The sequence below is a fragment of the Phaenicophaeus curvirostris genome, chromosome 10 (assembly GCF_032191515.1).
Source record: "Phaenicophaeus curvirostris isolate KB17595 chromosome 10, BPBGC_Pcur_1.0, whole genome shotgun sequence".
In the NCBI taxonomy this organism is placed as follows: domain Eukaryota; kingdom Metazoa; phylum Chordata; class Aves; order Cuculiformes; family Cuculidae; genus Phaenicophaeus; species Phaenicophaeus curvirostris.
Window position 1 is genome coordinate 9,913,196 of NC_091401.1, and position 15,978 is coordinate 9,929,173.

Here is a 15,978-nt window from a genome sequence, read left to right on the forward strand (position 1 = left end):
GGCTAACACCTCATCAACAGCTCGCTCACACAAACTAATGTGCGCTGCTGATGTGGCACTGGAACTGTACAAATGCGGTCTGGCTGACATCTCAAGGAGTGCACGCACACCTATGCTCCAGCGATACCCACCTCCCTGTTGTGGCTCACTCTAGTTAGGCTCATGCTTCCTCAGCACTGTCCATCCTCTTCTGTGCACTGATACACGTCCCTAGATTAAACTTTTTAAAGCATCCGTAACTGGTCAGGCTTTTAAAACAGATTTTTATAAATTTTCTTTGAAGATCATTTTGTTATATAACAAATTATTACATAATTAAGTTAAGACAGGTGATGATTTCGGGGCCAAACACAATGATGACTGATGCTAGGTTGAAGTCTATCAACATTCGTAGTATTGTCAGTGCTGCTGCAGTTTGTTTTTGAGATACCCAGGCAGAACTGACTAAATTTATTAAAAGCAGTAATTATTTTATTCTGCTTATCAACCTATATTTCATGAAGTTTGTTTTATTTCACATTTTGAAGGCTCCGTTGCATAACACACTTGCTTAATTAGCCAGATGCTGTCAGAGCACGTGTTACCACTTCATTAAGACCTGAAGAGATGTGATGGCAGACTGAGAGGGCTCATATGCCACACGAGGCAAACATAAGTGTGTTCCTTATGCTGTAGGGGTAATCTCAGTCCTTAGCTTCCCACTTTGTGGTTGTGCTGAGCCATCTGCTCTGTACCTTGGCAGTAAGTCCACAGTGACTGATCACCAAGCATGTTTGGTAGGTTGCTTTCCGTAACCACATCCAGCTTTTTTAAATTCCTCTACATGTAAAAATGACTTTCCTCTTAATCTTCTGCTCATGACCATAATCCTCCAAATAAAAGAGCTGCCCCAGAGAAATATATTCTTCAGATCTTTTATACTTTTCCGTTTGCCAAGATATTTTCTCCCTTGAACTGAAGCAGTATGTCAGCTTAGTCTTTCCTGTAGTCCTCTTTAATCCACATTCCTTGCTTGCTAGATACAGGTCATTTAACAATCCTATAGATAGGCAGTGATTTTTAAAACCTTATCTGTAAACTGCAGATTACTTTGGTTTCTTCAAATATCTCTGGATAAGCCTAAAAACTTTTTGTAAGCTTTTTAGAGAAGATTTAAGAAAGGCTATATGTGCATAAAAATAAGGGCATTATATCCTGTGCCTTTTGAAGATCCTGTTCCATAAATCTAAAAGTTTCCAAGTACATATTTTTCCTGTACTGTAAGAGTGGTTGTTTTCATGCAAATGAGGCAGAATTTTGACAGGGACAAAAGCCATTTTTGAGGAAGTGGTGAATAAGCATCTCTCTCTCCAAACGCCGATGAAAAGTGATTCACTTCTCCATTTGCCAAAGTTGAGGTGCTGTTGTCTGCTCTCCTTCTATATGCACGTGAGCAATACAACAAGGCACTTTTGCTTCTAATACAAACCAATAATTACTTCATTTATTATAGAAAATGGAGGGCCTTCTCGTGAGGGTGAAAAGCTTCTATTCTGTCATAAAGTATACTTTATTAGAGCAAGTGCACTTATGAACAACAGTAAAGTAGATATTACGACCTGCTGTTTTGCCTACACATGGAAAAATCTAGCACCTCTGCTCCCAGCGGCATTACTTCTTTCCATACCATCTTTTTTGATCACAAGCATATTATTCAGATGCATACTCCCATTTAAAGTGCATTTTTTCATTGCAACAACAAGGTTTTTGAAATAAGCCTGTTACTCATCTCTGAAGTCAAGTTCCCCTAGGTTACTCATACTTTATGGGGAAAAAAATTATGCCAGATGTATCCGAATAGTGCAAAAACATATCCAGGCAAAACAAAGACATCAGATGATAACAGGCTATCATTATTATGAATGTAGAACAAGGCCATTTTTACTATGTCAGTAAATCAAATAAAGTGCATGCGATGTACAAATGACTTTTTTTCTTTGTACAGTCTTAAAAGATAGCCTATCATCTTTGTTTGAGACAGACCTTTAAAGAGAAATCCTGCAGATCTACAATCAACACAATTCAGTGTTGTCATTCAGGCCTCATTTGTGGTATTATGGGAAGGTGATTCAAATACTGTTGTGCTTCATATAATGAAGCTGCCTAAGTGCATGTATTACCTCTGTTTCAGTGGTGCAGTTATGTTGTGTTTTCCTCTCTTGCTGCAAACAACTGATAGAATCATACTGCCGGGCTTCGTTTCAGAGTAGTAAATTCCATTTCTGCTTTCTTGTCCGTTGGTTTTCTTTCTAAAGTAGAGAAGTACATAAATACAAGGAGATGACAGCACCAGTACTGGGAATACCAGTCATACTAATTGTCGCTTAAGACTTGTAAAACCTCAACAATTATGGAAATTGTGAATGGAAACACAATTCCTTTAACGACTTACTTACTTTCTTTTGGGTTTAGTCTTACTAGTTTTCTTTCTGTCAGTAGTTCTGTTTCTGACCATTTTATTTCTGCATCAAGTAAACGTGGCATTGGCAACCCCAGTGATTTAAACTTTGGTCTTAAAGTCAGTGAAATGCCTCTTAGCAACTTTTCCCTTGCATTTTCCTTAGTATCTTGGATGATACAGTAACACTAAAAGCCTTTTTGCTGTGGTTCAGATTTGTTACAGGTATTTTAAACGCAGTGTTAACACCTACTATCCTGTTTTCATTCACTCATAAAAATAACTTTATCAGAAGTTACTTGCATATACTTGAGAACAAAATGTTCATCAAATATTAGAGTCATAGGTTGAACTATATGTTGGAGAGAAGTCACATGGATTAAAACACTATACTACCAAGTGGATTAAAGACTTTTCCTTTAAGGAAAGAGAAGTCCACTAGTATTTCATATGGAGAGGTCACTCGCTATAAGCAGCACTAATCAGTTCAGCATATCAAAACATTAATGAGTTATTTACACTTTTCCTACAGTTAATAGAGTTAAAATTTGAAAAGTTTGATGTGGAGAGAGACAACTACTGCAGATACGACTATGTCGCAGTGTTTAATGGTGGGGAGATCAATGATGCTAAAAGAATTGGGAAGTACTGCGGAGACAGTCCACCAGCGTAAGTAACTTCCTTGAATCATGAACTTCGCTACCATTACATGTTATTTTGTTAACAGTTCTGTACTAGGCTTCTGAAAGATTTTTATTCTTTTTTAAGTTAAATATGACATTTTCTACTTCCAACTGAACTTCTAGGAGTTGCTTAGTATCTTGTGTCTCCCTAGGTTTTCCCTTTTCTGTCTGCCCCCATGACTAGCCCTGGCTCCAACTTGTGTTCTGCCCTGTCCCTCAAGCCTCATTAGTGTACTCTTTAATAACACCAATACTAATGCTATTGATATTGGTAGAATAGCAATATTAACAGTAGCTGAACAGTAACATCACCTAATATGTATGTTTTGATTATAGATACGGTAGTACAAGGATCCAGCCGAACTCTCTAGCTCATTACTCACTTTACCTGACTCATTTCCCCCTCAGCCACTTCCCTTCCGCTGGTTCCCTGGCTGCTCCTTGCTTCACTGCTCACCATCTCCTCCATCTGTGCAGAGGCACATTCTCTCAGGCACAGACTGCTCTCCTGAGCGTTCTGGGTGGCACAGCAGCCTTTCACCAGCTCTGCTGTCCAGTTGCTGCCCCCCAAATCCACTCAACACTTCCCCCCACCCCCAACTCACCTATCCCACAAAAAAGAACCCATCCTGCCACCCCCATCCCAACACTCTAACTCTATAATCAGGTCTAGCAGTAGATTGTTCCCAAAAAAAGTGTAAATTTCTGGGGGGTAAGTCTAGTAATTTTTAGCTCTCCTTTCCTATTGTTCCTCTTCCGTCAAGCTTCTTAAAGCTGAGTAACCTTAGAAGATGAAGAGGATGCATTTTGTTTCAAGAAATACAAGCTATTAAAGAAATTAAATATGCGCATGGAGGTGAGTGACTACGCTGCTCAGAAGCGGCAGCTGCTTTGATTCCCAAGAGCTGCCAGTTGTGGTGCAGGGGAGGAGGCGCGTGCCTCCGTCTGTCCAGGCTGAGATCCACCATGACCTTTCTGTACGCTATTCTGTTTGACCGGCTTCTGTAAGGTTATGTAGCGTCCCCTCAGGAGATCAAAGAGGAGGCAGACATTCTGTAGGACTCTTAAAAAAGAGTCTTTTTAAAGATTTTTCTTCTCCATGCAGCAGCTGTTCAATAGCACAACAGCGCTAGGATTGGAGTAAGCTTAGCCCTACAGAAATTTGTTAGAAGTCTGGTGAGGGGTAGGACTGCACCTGAAATGTATTAACCTCAGTCTCCTTCAGCTACCTTAGGCTTTTGGTCTGGAATTACAAGTTACACTTTTTATTTTTCTTTCTTTCTTTCTGTTTTTCTGTTCCAATTTGAAACTTTCTACGTAAAGACATTTCTTTTTAGGCCCCCTTCTTGTAGCAAAGTTTAAAAAGCTGATCTATAAAAAGATACTAACAACAGAGAGTCTTATGGGTAAGATTGTTCCTACACCCAGAGGCGGTTTCTCAGTGAGTACGATGCAATTCATGAACTGAAAACTAATACACTGAATGGCGCTTGCTCATGACATTTCAAATCCCAAGAAAGTCCTCTCCAAGGCCTTGGGAATGAACATCCAGTCACTGACAAAAAATAAGCCTGCAGAAATAATAACCCATAACATTTTATTTTTAGCGTTCCTGTCAAAGAATTACAGAATCCAATATTGAAATAATTCTCCTAAGGCCTTCCAAATGCGTAATACGTTTTTCATTAAACAAAAAGTAAAAGCAACATTTACTTACCTCCACTACAGACTGAGGATCTCTTCAGTGTATTTACCCACTGTATTAATCTCGCCCCTTTCACTGAAGTCTGCAATGAAGTCACACAGAAGAATTTAAAGATACTCATATTGACATAACCTGCAGGAGTCAGAGGTTTTGATGGTTCATCAGAATGATTTTCACATCATACCACCAGTGTCTGACATGCCAGCAAATATGTATTTCAGTATTAGTCTGGGGGAGATACTGTATTCAGACCAATAATTAAAGGGAAGCACTCTCTTTTTTCTTAAGAGTGCTATTAATGCTTTTTGTCTTTGACATGCAAAACAATGTAAATATTTTGTTTTTCTATTTCAGGCCTATTCTATCTGAGAAAAACGAGTTGCTCATTCAGTTTTTGTCTGACTTAAGCTTAACAGCTGATGGTTTTATTGGCCATTATAAATTTAGACCAAAAAAGTTACCGATAACTACAGTTCCACCTACTACCACAGCAGTCCCTACTACCTCAAGTGAGTTTTACTGGCTTTATTTTATTTCTTAATACAATAAATTATTCCAGGATAAGAAGAGGGTTATGGAGAAATGTCATAGAAAGCATATTAAAAATTACAGTTTTATGGCTTGTTAACATTTCAAATGTAGAGAACATGAATTAAAATTAATATACTCAAGGGAGAATCTACTTAGCACTATTAAACCAAAATGTATCCAGGAGTGAGTTCGGCCTAACAGAAACTTGTTCCAGCTGAGAGATTTTTCCTCTCTCGTCTCCATTTTTGACAGTTAACTAGCAAATTCCATAGAAGAACAGATGAACAAAATTATTTTGTATAAGAAGTTCTAAATATTTTAAGAAATAATTTATTTAAAGGACCTCTGACCGTATTTTCCTTCATATCATTATTAAGCCCAAGCAAAATTGGCATGGAAGCCACCTGAGCCCTCTTTGGATTCTGTCGACACTCTCCTAGAATCCTTTTTATTTAAAAAAAAAATCAGCGATTGGAAATTATAAAGAAATGTGTCATGCTAAAAATAAGTTTCTTTTTATACTTATGACTAGACAGCATGTATAAAGATAAGAGGAAGATTTCTCTGAAGGTTTTGCCAAAACTACCTCATTACTGAAATACTGAAGGGATAAATTCTTACAGTTTCCATAGCCTGAATGTGATTTAAGACACCGTTGTAGCAGAAAACCAAATTATTTATGATGTTTTTGCGACACACAACCCGACTGGAACTTAAACCACATAAAAAGTCAGGACAGCAGTGGCCTGTCAGCAGGAAATGAGGATGCTGTGGTGCTTAAATACTGATAAAGAAAGGTATTTAAAATAGATTAAAATAAACGTTATAAAAAATGAAATCATAATGACCCGTGAATCACTCTTATGCGACTGCTACTCCAATAATGAATAATTCAGCTCTTCTTCACTATAAAGCCCTTCATTATGAAGTTGTTAGTTCAAACACTCAGCCTCAACTAAACCAGGCTGTCGGGTACCTGGCACTGCATTTGTGTGCAGGGTTTTGCCATCGAGTTTTGCTCTGTGAGCTGTTTCTGTGTGCACAGCAAAGACGTATCGTTTACTAATTAATTCCAAATCTGTTTTTATGACAACATAGAACCTTATAAAATAAAAACAATGCAAAGCCATCTGAGGGAAGGTGTTCAAAAGGACTTGCTAGGCAGTCAGAAATAAGAAAGCCTTTCAACTTCTGATCAATTATGCATGGTGTAGGCATTTCTGATCTTAAAAACAAGAACAAAGCACACCAGACCTCTACAGTTTACTTCTATCGATCATTTGTGTTCAGAAGTCTCCAGTTCAAATAGACTTAGCTTCTTATCTCACAAATCAGACCTTTTCAAACTTGCACAGAACTCCAGGCATTAATAAGATATTTAACTTTAGTAGGCAGTTTCAAGAATTGTCTCAGTCTCTACCTTACCTAAAAATATTACTACTTGTAGAAATAAATAAATGCTATACAAACCATTTAAAAGTAATGAAGATTAATCCAGTACCTATGGTTAAGTAAAGTAACTTATTTTCTTCTTTCATTGGATCGAGTCATGCATTTGCCTGCCAGCATGGATAGAAGTAAAATGGTAGGCAACTAAACTTTTAATTCAGTTCTTCTCCAATTTACATTTTGCTAGAACACCCTACCCATCTGTGCAAACAACAGGCAGCCTCTACTGACAAAAATGACAGTGAAGAGTTACCAATCAAAATTTACTAAACTCAAAAGTAAAAAAGCAGAAAAAATACCCTGAGAGGACCAAACAATAGTATTTTATAGTACATAATCCTAATTTAGAAAAAAACAGAGCAGCTCAATAAATTTTTGGCAGCTACCATACTGACATGTGCCTGTGACTCGGCTACCTGCTACATTTCTTGCCTTCCTGCTACAGACACTGAATTAAAAGACTTAAGGAACATAGATTTCTTAGGGTTTGTTGTGCTGTGTGTAGCAGTAAGATAGGAGGAACTGGCCTGAGCTGGCAACTGGCACTGTGAGAGAGAAAAACTAATTAAATGGCATGGCTCCTTGCCAAGCGTAAGTGTAATTGGAAAAATAATCACTTAGTTTAAAGTTCTAGGAGCTAAACAGAGCGTGCTATTTCTACATTGTGTTCTACACAGAAGTCACTTTATAAAAAGCAACTCGGCATATAATGAAAAATATAAATACACAGCAGTATGAAAGAACGATGCAGACACATCGAGGCAGCAGAAGTGATGGCTCCCATGACCATGGGGGTCTGACTGTAGGACTGAGAATACATCACATAGGATACGACTAGATATGCCTCGGTGGACATAGCAACCTCCTCTTCAGAACACTTTCCTTGTGGGAGGTGTTTAATTTTCTAAGGAGTCAGACTAAATAAGAATTGTCTGAATACAAAAAAAAAAAAAACAAAACAAACAAAAACCAAGCAAACCCAAACAACCCTAAATCAATGAAAAATATGGGGTCCAATTTTTAAACTGTGGATTTGAAATGCAATCCAGGAAGCTCGCGGATCTCTAACAGTCCTGGGCACATCACTGCAAACAAAGTCATTTTAATGGCATTGAGCTGAATCTTAGAAACTCGGGAAGTTATAAAAAGAAACAATTGATCCAATTAAAAGAGAGGTACAATTATAAATTACTGATTATGTTGTGTTTCAAAATGCAATCGGTAACAATTATACAGTAGTGCATACCATGAAGCTGTGTGAAAAATTTAGGAAAGAAGAGTCAGGAATTTGAACTCTGATCTCTTCCAGCACAGTAATTCCAGGTAAAGGCCACCTCCCTCTGCAGTGTTACTGTAGTACAGAGCTGTATGTTGAGCGTACTACAGGCTACATGGCAAAGGACAACACCACTCAGTCAGTCACATGTTGCAGATGACGCTGCAATCAAATTTCAATGTTCTGTAACATCCCTTTCTGCAGGGTGATTCAAGCAGCTCTGTAGCTGAGACATGTGGAAAGAAAATGATGGGAGGTGATAGCAGAGAAAGGGAATATTGTTATTGTGGTGTACATCCCTTGCAATACCAGATCTAGTTAACGTATACATCAGGATTATTCATCTTTCTTCTCTTTTATAAAATAGAATGCTTTGCATTTGTACCAATTACCTCATTTCAATTTCAATTTACTTTTTTTGCTCTTCAAAAAGTCGTGAAACCTACAGTTGCTCCGTGCCAGCAGAAGTGTAAGAGGAGCGGGACTCTGGAAAGCAATTACTGTTCAAGCAACTTTGGTAAGGAAGCAAAGCTTTTTTCTTTTTAATTATTCACTTGGCACTTACCATTCATGCACAAGCTATATTTTTTACACTGTCTTATGTGTGTATCTGACATTAGTATCCGTGTTTCGCTCAATACATTCTTGGAGATATTTTGAAACAGGCACTTCACTCACATCTCAAACAAACATACTTTCTCAATCTAAAACACAAACGACAATGTAAGACACCCTCCTACAGGAAAGTATTGATCCAGTTACTGCATTGTCGTCTCACTTGTCTGTAACCAGCCAAACGGAAAGGTCTTCTCATACTGACCACACCTCAGCTCTTGTGGCTGATGGTAAATGACACTACATAAAACTTGTTCTTTCTCCTCTAGCATCAGGATAATAAATCAAATTCACTCTCTCCTTTTGTCAAATACTTGGAATTTTTTGGTCTTTTCCATGGCATAAGTAAGACAAAATATATTTCATATGCACTGTGAACACAAGTGTATCCTGAGATAAGAAAGCAAGCGTGCTGTTTGTAAATTCTGATTTATTCCAAGTTTATTTGCCGACACGTGAATTTAGAAAATAAACCCTATTTCTCTTTCATCGTGCATTCCACTTTTATTGTTTCTAAAACCACGAGTGCAATACCCAGCATTTTAATATCCACAGTTCTCATTTGATTGAACTTGAACATTACCATTTAATTAAAAGCTCTGGAATAAAGGATGATATTGCACAAATTTACACAGGCCTAACACAAAATGTGACTTATGTAGATTTGGAAAATAAATCATACTCAATAACTGAAGATCTAACTGATCCTAGGGTAGAACAGCTTATTCACAAAAGGTGATCTGAGCAGAGAAAGAATTCCTAACACCATTTACCAATCTCTTTTGATAAATAAAGATGGGCTACAGATTAGTCTAGTCATCCTAGGAAAAAACTATACGTTTATTTTCATACGCGAGGTCTTCTGGAGATAACGATGGTCTAACGTGTAGTCTAAATTTAGCTGAAATCAGCACATTTGTATCAATATCTGGCCTCAGGCTCATCAAAATCCAGCTCTGAGGACATTAGCTATTCCCTGCTGCTCATCTGAGAGTGTCGGAGAGCTGCAAATTCAACGTTTTCAATTCAACTTCTCCACTGTTTTAAAATTAGTCATTAAAAGTAGAATAAAATTGTGCTGTTTAATTGAAATGATCAAAACCTAGAGCTGGGCTTCCAAGAGACTGATACATTCTAAAAACTGTTTATACTTGGTGCTACCAAAACTTGTCAGTCGGGTGATAACCACGCTTTTAGTAACTGTTTCCAGTATTGTTTGGTTCCTTATTATGGACTAATGTGCTTACTCTGTTTTTATGATGCCTCAAGATTTATGCTTAAAAAATAACATAAATATATCAAATGGCTTTTCTTCTAGTAATAACTGGAACTGTAATCACAGCTGTAACGCGGGCTGGCAGTCTGCATGCAACAGTATCAATCATTAATGTATATAAGGAGGGAAACTTAGCAATTCAACAAGCGGGCAAGAGTATGAGTGCCAAGATTATTGCTGTATGCAAGCAGTGTCCTCTCATCAGAAGAGGTAAGAACTCAAAACCAGCTGCTTTGTGTCTTTATAAAAGACAACAGTTTTGACAACTTCTATTTGAAACATGACGACAAACATCAGTAAGATTACAGTAATTGTTTCTGTAATCATTAACTAACATTATAATCAATTTAAGATAAAAATAACTGGTTATCCAGGTTTATATTGCCTTAAGTTTTGCTTATAAAGGATTAGACCCACTTAGATCAAAGGACTTTTTTTTTTAAGCCCATGTGATACAAAGTAAAATCTGATTTGTTTCCCTCAAATAAAGATCAGTTAAATTTCGTTTTCATGTGCTCATACTTCAGTGCTAGTTTTCACACAGTTATTGAGAAGGGAAAACCAGCGGCATGCTAAGCCTGGGAAAGCAGCACGTCATAGCAAATTACCAAACCCAGCAGGTTTCCCTCTTGCTTCTCCCCTGTATGTAGTTATGTCTCTACTGCAGAAATACCAGTAGTATTAAGCCCACTCTGTATCTATCTTCAACAGCATTGCAATCAGGAGATCAACAAAGATAACTTCCAATTAAATGTAAAAAGGGCTTCCTATTTGGTGTTGTAATAAATACTGAGACTATGGTTCACTGAAGTAACTCAGTAAAATACAAACCAGTTCTCAGCTCTGCCTCCTGAGCAAACAAGGAGAACAGAAGAACATAAATGGAACCATAACAAGAAACAAAGTAATTCAATGAGCATCAAAAAAAAACTGGCAACATGCAGGCTTCTACTGGTATCTACGCATGTTGATTCAAAGTGGGCAGCACCAACACAGAAAAATCCTTCTTAGAAACTAGTGTTTGCTTTTACCTCTAGTTCTCTGGAAATGAGACATCTGTCTGGGAGATGTAACAACGTCTGTGGTGGAACAAATGGTCTCCTTTTTGGCAGACTGCTGGCTCCAAACCATACACTTCTGTTTCTCTTCCTCAATCTTCATGCATTATTTAATAGCCATTACTTAATATCTAAACTCTTCTGATTATACCCCTGTAGCATCACTCCTTCCAGCCTAAGGCCTCACAAACCCCCAACTCTTCTAAGCCAAAAGAATACATAAATCCATCGGATTTTTTCAAAGCCAGGGCTTTTTGCACATCAAGCCTACCTTGCTTGCTTGACTGCCTCTATGTATCTAGAAAGTGGTTTTGTCTTTGGGAGAGGGAAAGGGAATGAGAAGATTCAAGTGCATTGTCCCTTAAGCGCATTATCCTACAAGCTGAGGAACTGAGAAGGTATCCAAAATTAATGAGACACATTCCACTTTGGGTGTTAGTAGCCACGTTATCCAGTGTTTATACTACATTTCTGATGTCTTTCAGACTCATTTGACAGTCTACATTTAATGGATATCTGCTTCATAATTAATTATGTAGTAGACACTTAGCTATGTATCTACCTGATTTTTACCTAACTGCACTTTATGGCATAACAAGCGCAGCAAAGGTGGGAAAGGACATATTTGCTTGGGTAGGAAGGAAAAAGCTTTAGAAGGCATTGGTAGCAGAGTGCAAACAGTGCAAATGAATAGAGAACACAAAGAACTATACTTACAAAATCACATCACGAATTTCTGCCTTGTAATCTCATGCTTTTCTTTTTAGGTTTAAACTACATCATCATGGGCCAGGTAGAAGAAGACGGTAGAGGCAAAATCTTTCCAAACAGCTTTGTCATGGGTTTTAAGACTAAGAACTCAAAAATCCTAAATGCCTTGAAAAACAGAACATGTTAAAACTAAACTCTGCAGCTGCATTCTATCATCGCTTTTGAAAAATAATTTTCATCTACTATAAGTCATGAAAACACAACTGACTGTCAACACTAAGACCATGCTCACCCTTTCTTCCTCCCATCCACCTAAGCACAGCCTGGCACAAAGGGGTATCCATTACATGTACCTGCCAAGAGAAGAACAGATCCTCTTGAGTCTTAAAGCCAAAGATTTGCAGCACAGCCATCTGATCTCAAACATACCAAATCCCAGTTACCTGGAAGCTGTTAATTTATAACTGTCCAATTTTTTTAAAGGGGTTGTGTATGTAAAATAAGAATTCTAAGTGCAATATTTATATAACTCATTTTCACTGAGCTCTTTCTCTAACATTGTTTTATTACATGGATTTCTGCATTATTATCTGTGCTTAATAAAATATTTTAAGATTAAATCATACACCAACTAATTTTTCATTACGTATAAAGTGGGGCAGGCTAAGCATAGAAATGCTGTTTTGATGGGTTTTGCCTTGCATAGTACGACTGACTCTACACTTCCTTGCTGATGAAGAGCCCAGTTTTTTTCCATGGAAGTCACCGAATCATTGATTTGAACAGGAACTGCATTTAGTCTCCAAAGAATTAGACAACTAAAACAGCTCCGTGCTTTTCTCTAGTGATGACTGTATTCTAGTCAGTAACATCACTATGAAGTTCCCTGAGGTAGTTAGAGAGTAGGAAAGTAGGAATTAATTCAGTGGCAGTAAAGTACACATGCGAGTAGTTTAAATTCTTGTCTTTACTGTGAAAGGACAGACAATACAGCAATGCTCAGTCTGGCACTGGCAGTGTGAACAGTAGTGCATCTGTCTAATTTATTTCATTCCCACATGCAGAAGGTTGAACAAGTAGCTGTTTTGAGAATAAGGGAAGGAACAGAGCAGAAACAGTTAGGCAGTGTTACAGTCGTAAGAGAGCTTTGTCAGGTTCCCCTGTCACTTATGGTTATTTGTTCCTCTGAAATGGAAAGGCCAAGGAACAGAAATAGATTATAGGTAAAGATTAACACTGAGAAGCTGAATAACAATTTGGTCACAAGCAGATATGAAATACACGCTTTTCAAACTGGGTAAAACTTGAACACGAATAAAAATGATGTGAGTGGAACAGAATCTAAGATCGCTTTAAGCACTTGCTTTCCTCATATATAAATACGCTGCCAAGAGTTCTTTGGATAATCTGTAACCGTGGGCAGGAATCTGTAATGACAGTCCCCACTGGAAGGACTGACTGCCTATGTCAGCGGGGGAATGTGGATTGCCATTCTTCTTCAATTATCGGTTCTCATCTGTAATACCAAGAGGCACAGCCACAGTGCAGCTCGGTGGCGCAGCAGAGGCTGTTCCCACGGCTAAACGGGTAGCGAGGCAGAAGATAAAAGAATCCGAGGGAGGCACAACGGCACGTAAAGGCTGTGCTGGCAGCTCATATCAAACAGCTCAATGCTCTAACTCCTTTACAGATTGCTAGGCCTTTGCCTTACTGATCAAATGGGGCAGCGTTTCTTTATGGAAATGACAGCAATATTTGTGCGCAAAGCAGATGTAATTTTGTAATTTTAAACATTTTAAATCGTAAAATTAATTTTCAGCATTGATTCCTATGCAGATTAAGGAGTTTTATGCACAGTGCTCTGCACATTTCTCAGCAGTAGCCAGGGTAGAAGCAATGTTGAAATCATGCTCGAAACTATCTTGAACTACAATAATCTACTTTTATCTACAATGACATGCCCATCTGTCACACAATTTTTTCAGTAAGACGAGTCAGGCAGCCTGCTCATCGCCTCCCAAATGGTAGGAAGGGAGAGCTCCCGCCTGCTCTTCTCAACACTCCCTTTAGACCAGTTTCTTTCCCAAATCAAAGCAGTGACAACAGTCCCTGTGACAGGGAACAGGAGCCAGGACTTCAAGAAACACGGAGCAGTGCCAGTTTCCTCAAGTAAGAATAAGTTACAAAACATAGGTAACAATTATTATAAGTTTTTAAAAGCAGACGTAGTGACTGTAAACTTCAGACATTTAAAATCCAGCCTCCAACCAAATAAAATTATCCAACCGCAATACAATTTCTGAAATAATTTCAACAGAAACAGTAGTAAAAACATAGTTTAGTAAAAGCATAAAGTAAGCTTTCAGTAATGAATGCTTTTAACCTTTCTGGTGCCAATGGAGGCAGCATGAAAATTTCCATCTCTGTTTTTCATTCATCAACGAAATGTTAGCTTCCAAGACAAAACAGACATTACGATGAAAGGAAAGAAATCAACATTTTTCAACAGTCTGAAAAAAACCACTTTGTGTTTTAATGACTTGTACTAAAATTGGTACAAAGAAATTCCGAATCCTATAGCCAAGTAAACTCCACCTTCCCCAAACTTTTCTTGCTTTTGACATCGCAGTTTAAAGAATTATCACAGGCACCTAAGATTGTTTCTCTATACACGTACAGACCTGTTCTGTGAGCGTGAGGAAGGAAAATCTCTGAGATCAGCACCTGCAGACCACTGTTGGACAGACAGTATTACAGTGCCAAATGAGAAAGCAACAGCATGTTTAATGCATGTGAACTGGGAAAATGATAAGACAAGACTGACTAGATAATACCAAGCACTCCGTATCCATCAGTAGCCAAGTCGATGGGAAGACTGTAACAGCTTTCAAAAAACGCAAAGGTGCAGAGTCATAGAGTTGAGGTACTACAGAGAACAAACCTCTCTCACTGCTATGTATCACTTCACAGGCACGTATTTCAGGAAAAAAAACAACTCTGGAACCCCCAGTTCCAACCCACCCCGAGTGCCTTGAAATAGAACAATTCTTCCTAAGCACACATCTATGCTGTAGTAGAACACAATGCCATGTGACAAGAACCAAGCTAGCTCTGAGGGACTGCTTAACATATTAGAAACTATCAGAAATAGCTATATTAGCATGCTGCTTCACACAGATAAACACATCCAGCTTCCCAGCAGAACTCATCAGTGTCGAGTGCCAAGCAACTAACACTGCACCTAGAATCCAGCCAAGCTTGTTTGGAAGTAGCTCAGGTATCACTTCATGGCACCACATGAAGCCATTTAAAAGAACTTAAAGTTAACAGGATGGTCCCATCAGGAAAAAAAAAAGGTAATAACATATTTTATCAACTACCTTTCTTAAACTTATTATCTTAACACGACAAAGAAATTACTTTCAGTATGGTACCCAACAAAATGCGTTTCAAATATGACTAGTATTAATACAACCATATTTTTCAAAGAGCTTTTATTTGTCTGCTTCCATTCTTGCATATACATAACATACACAGCACATAGTTTTTATGTTGGTGTATTATTCAAACATAAGATCTGAGCCCAAATACAAAATTCAGTGATCCTCTTCTTTGAACACAAGAAGTTAGCTTCTTATTCACATGAAAAGCTAAAAGACTTACCAGAATACCTCTATACCATAAGACTCCTGGAAGCAGAGTATGAAACACTAGTTCAGATACAGGTAATTTCAAAGTACAGAAAATATATTACCTTTACAAGAAAGAGTTTTATAAGAATTCCTTCAAAAAAGTAAACATCCGTATAAGCCTCCACTCTCTCAAGCTCCCAAAATCAACTGTAGTCAAAGACTACTGTGGCTACCTGCGCCTTCTGGACATAAGACCATTTTAGAAGAGCACCATCGTAACAGAAAAATTGTCAATCAATCCTTCAGCTGTGGTAAATATACTTATTTCATAATTAAAAATACAGGAGTCTCACATTTCTCAATTACAATTTGTCAACTTGAATTATATATAAGCATATAAAGCCATATAGGATCCTCTAGCACAGAAAATCCACAAAGCCCTTACTGTCCATTGTAAGCAAAGTCAAATCACGTTTTCACAAAAAATAGAGTTGCTGACCAAAAAGAAAAAAAAAAAAGGTTTAGCTTGGCAACAAGTGCAGAAAAAAAAAGACAAATTTAGAAGTAGGATCTGTAAAACCTGTCTGAAGTGGGCCCTTATAACC

General features: G+C 37.9%; 1 protein-coding gene across 2 annotated transcripts in view; it reads left to right on the top strand.

Annotated features, from left to right (window-relative positions):
• Window positions 1-12,350, top strand: part of PCOLCE2 (procollagen C-endopeptidase enhancer 2) — a 49,728-nt gene extending 37,378 nt beyond the window's left edge. The window contains exons 6-10 of one of the 2 annotated variants that reach the window (XM_069864493.1): window positions 2,970-3,106; window positions 5,180-5,334; window positions 8,515-8,598; window positions 10,015-10,182; window positions 11,798-12,349. In XM_069864493.1, coding sequence (XP_069720594.1) covers window positions 2,970-3,106; window positions 5,180-5,334; window positions 8,515-8,598; window positions 10,015-10,182; window positions 11,798-11,928 — 675 coding nt within the window. In that variant the 3' untranslated portion in view covers window positions 11,929-12,349. Of the gene's footprint in view, window positions 1-2,969; window positions 3,107-5,179; window positions 5,335-8,514; window positions 8,599-10,014; window positions 10,183-11,797 lie in introns of both variants that reach the window. The other variant, XM_069864492.1, reaches the window with a different exon arrangement.
• The last annotated feature ends 3,628 nt before the right edge of the window (window positions 12,351-15,978 follow it).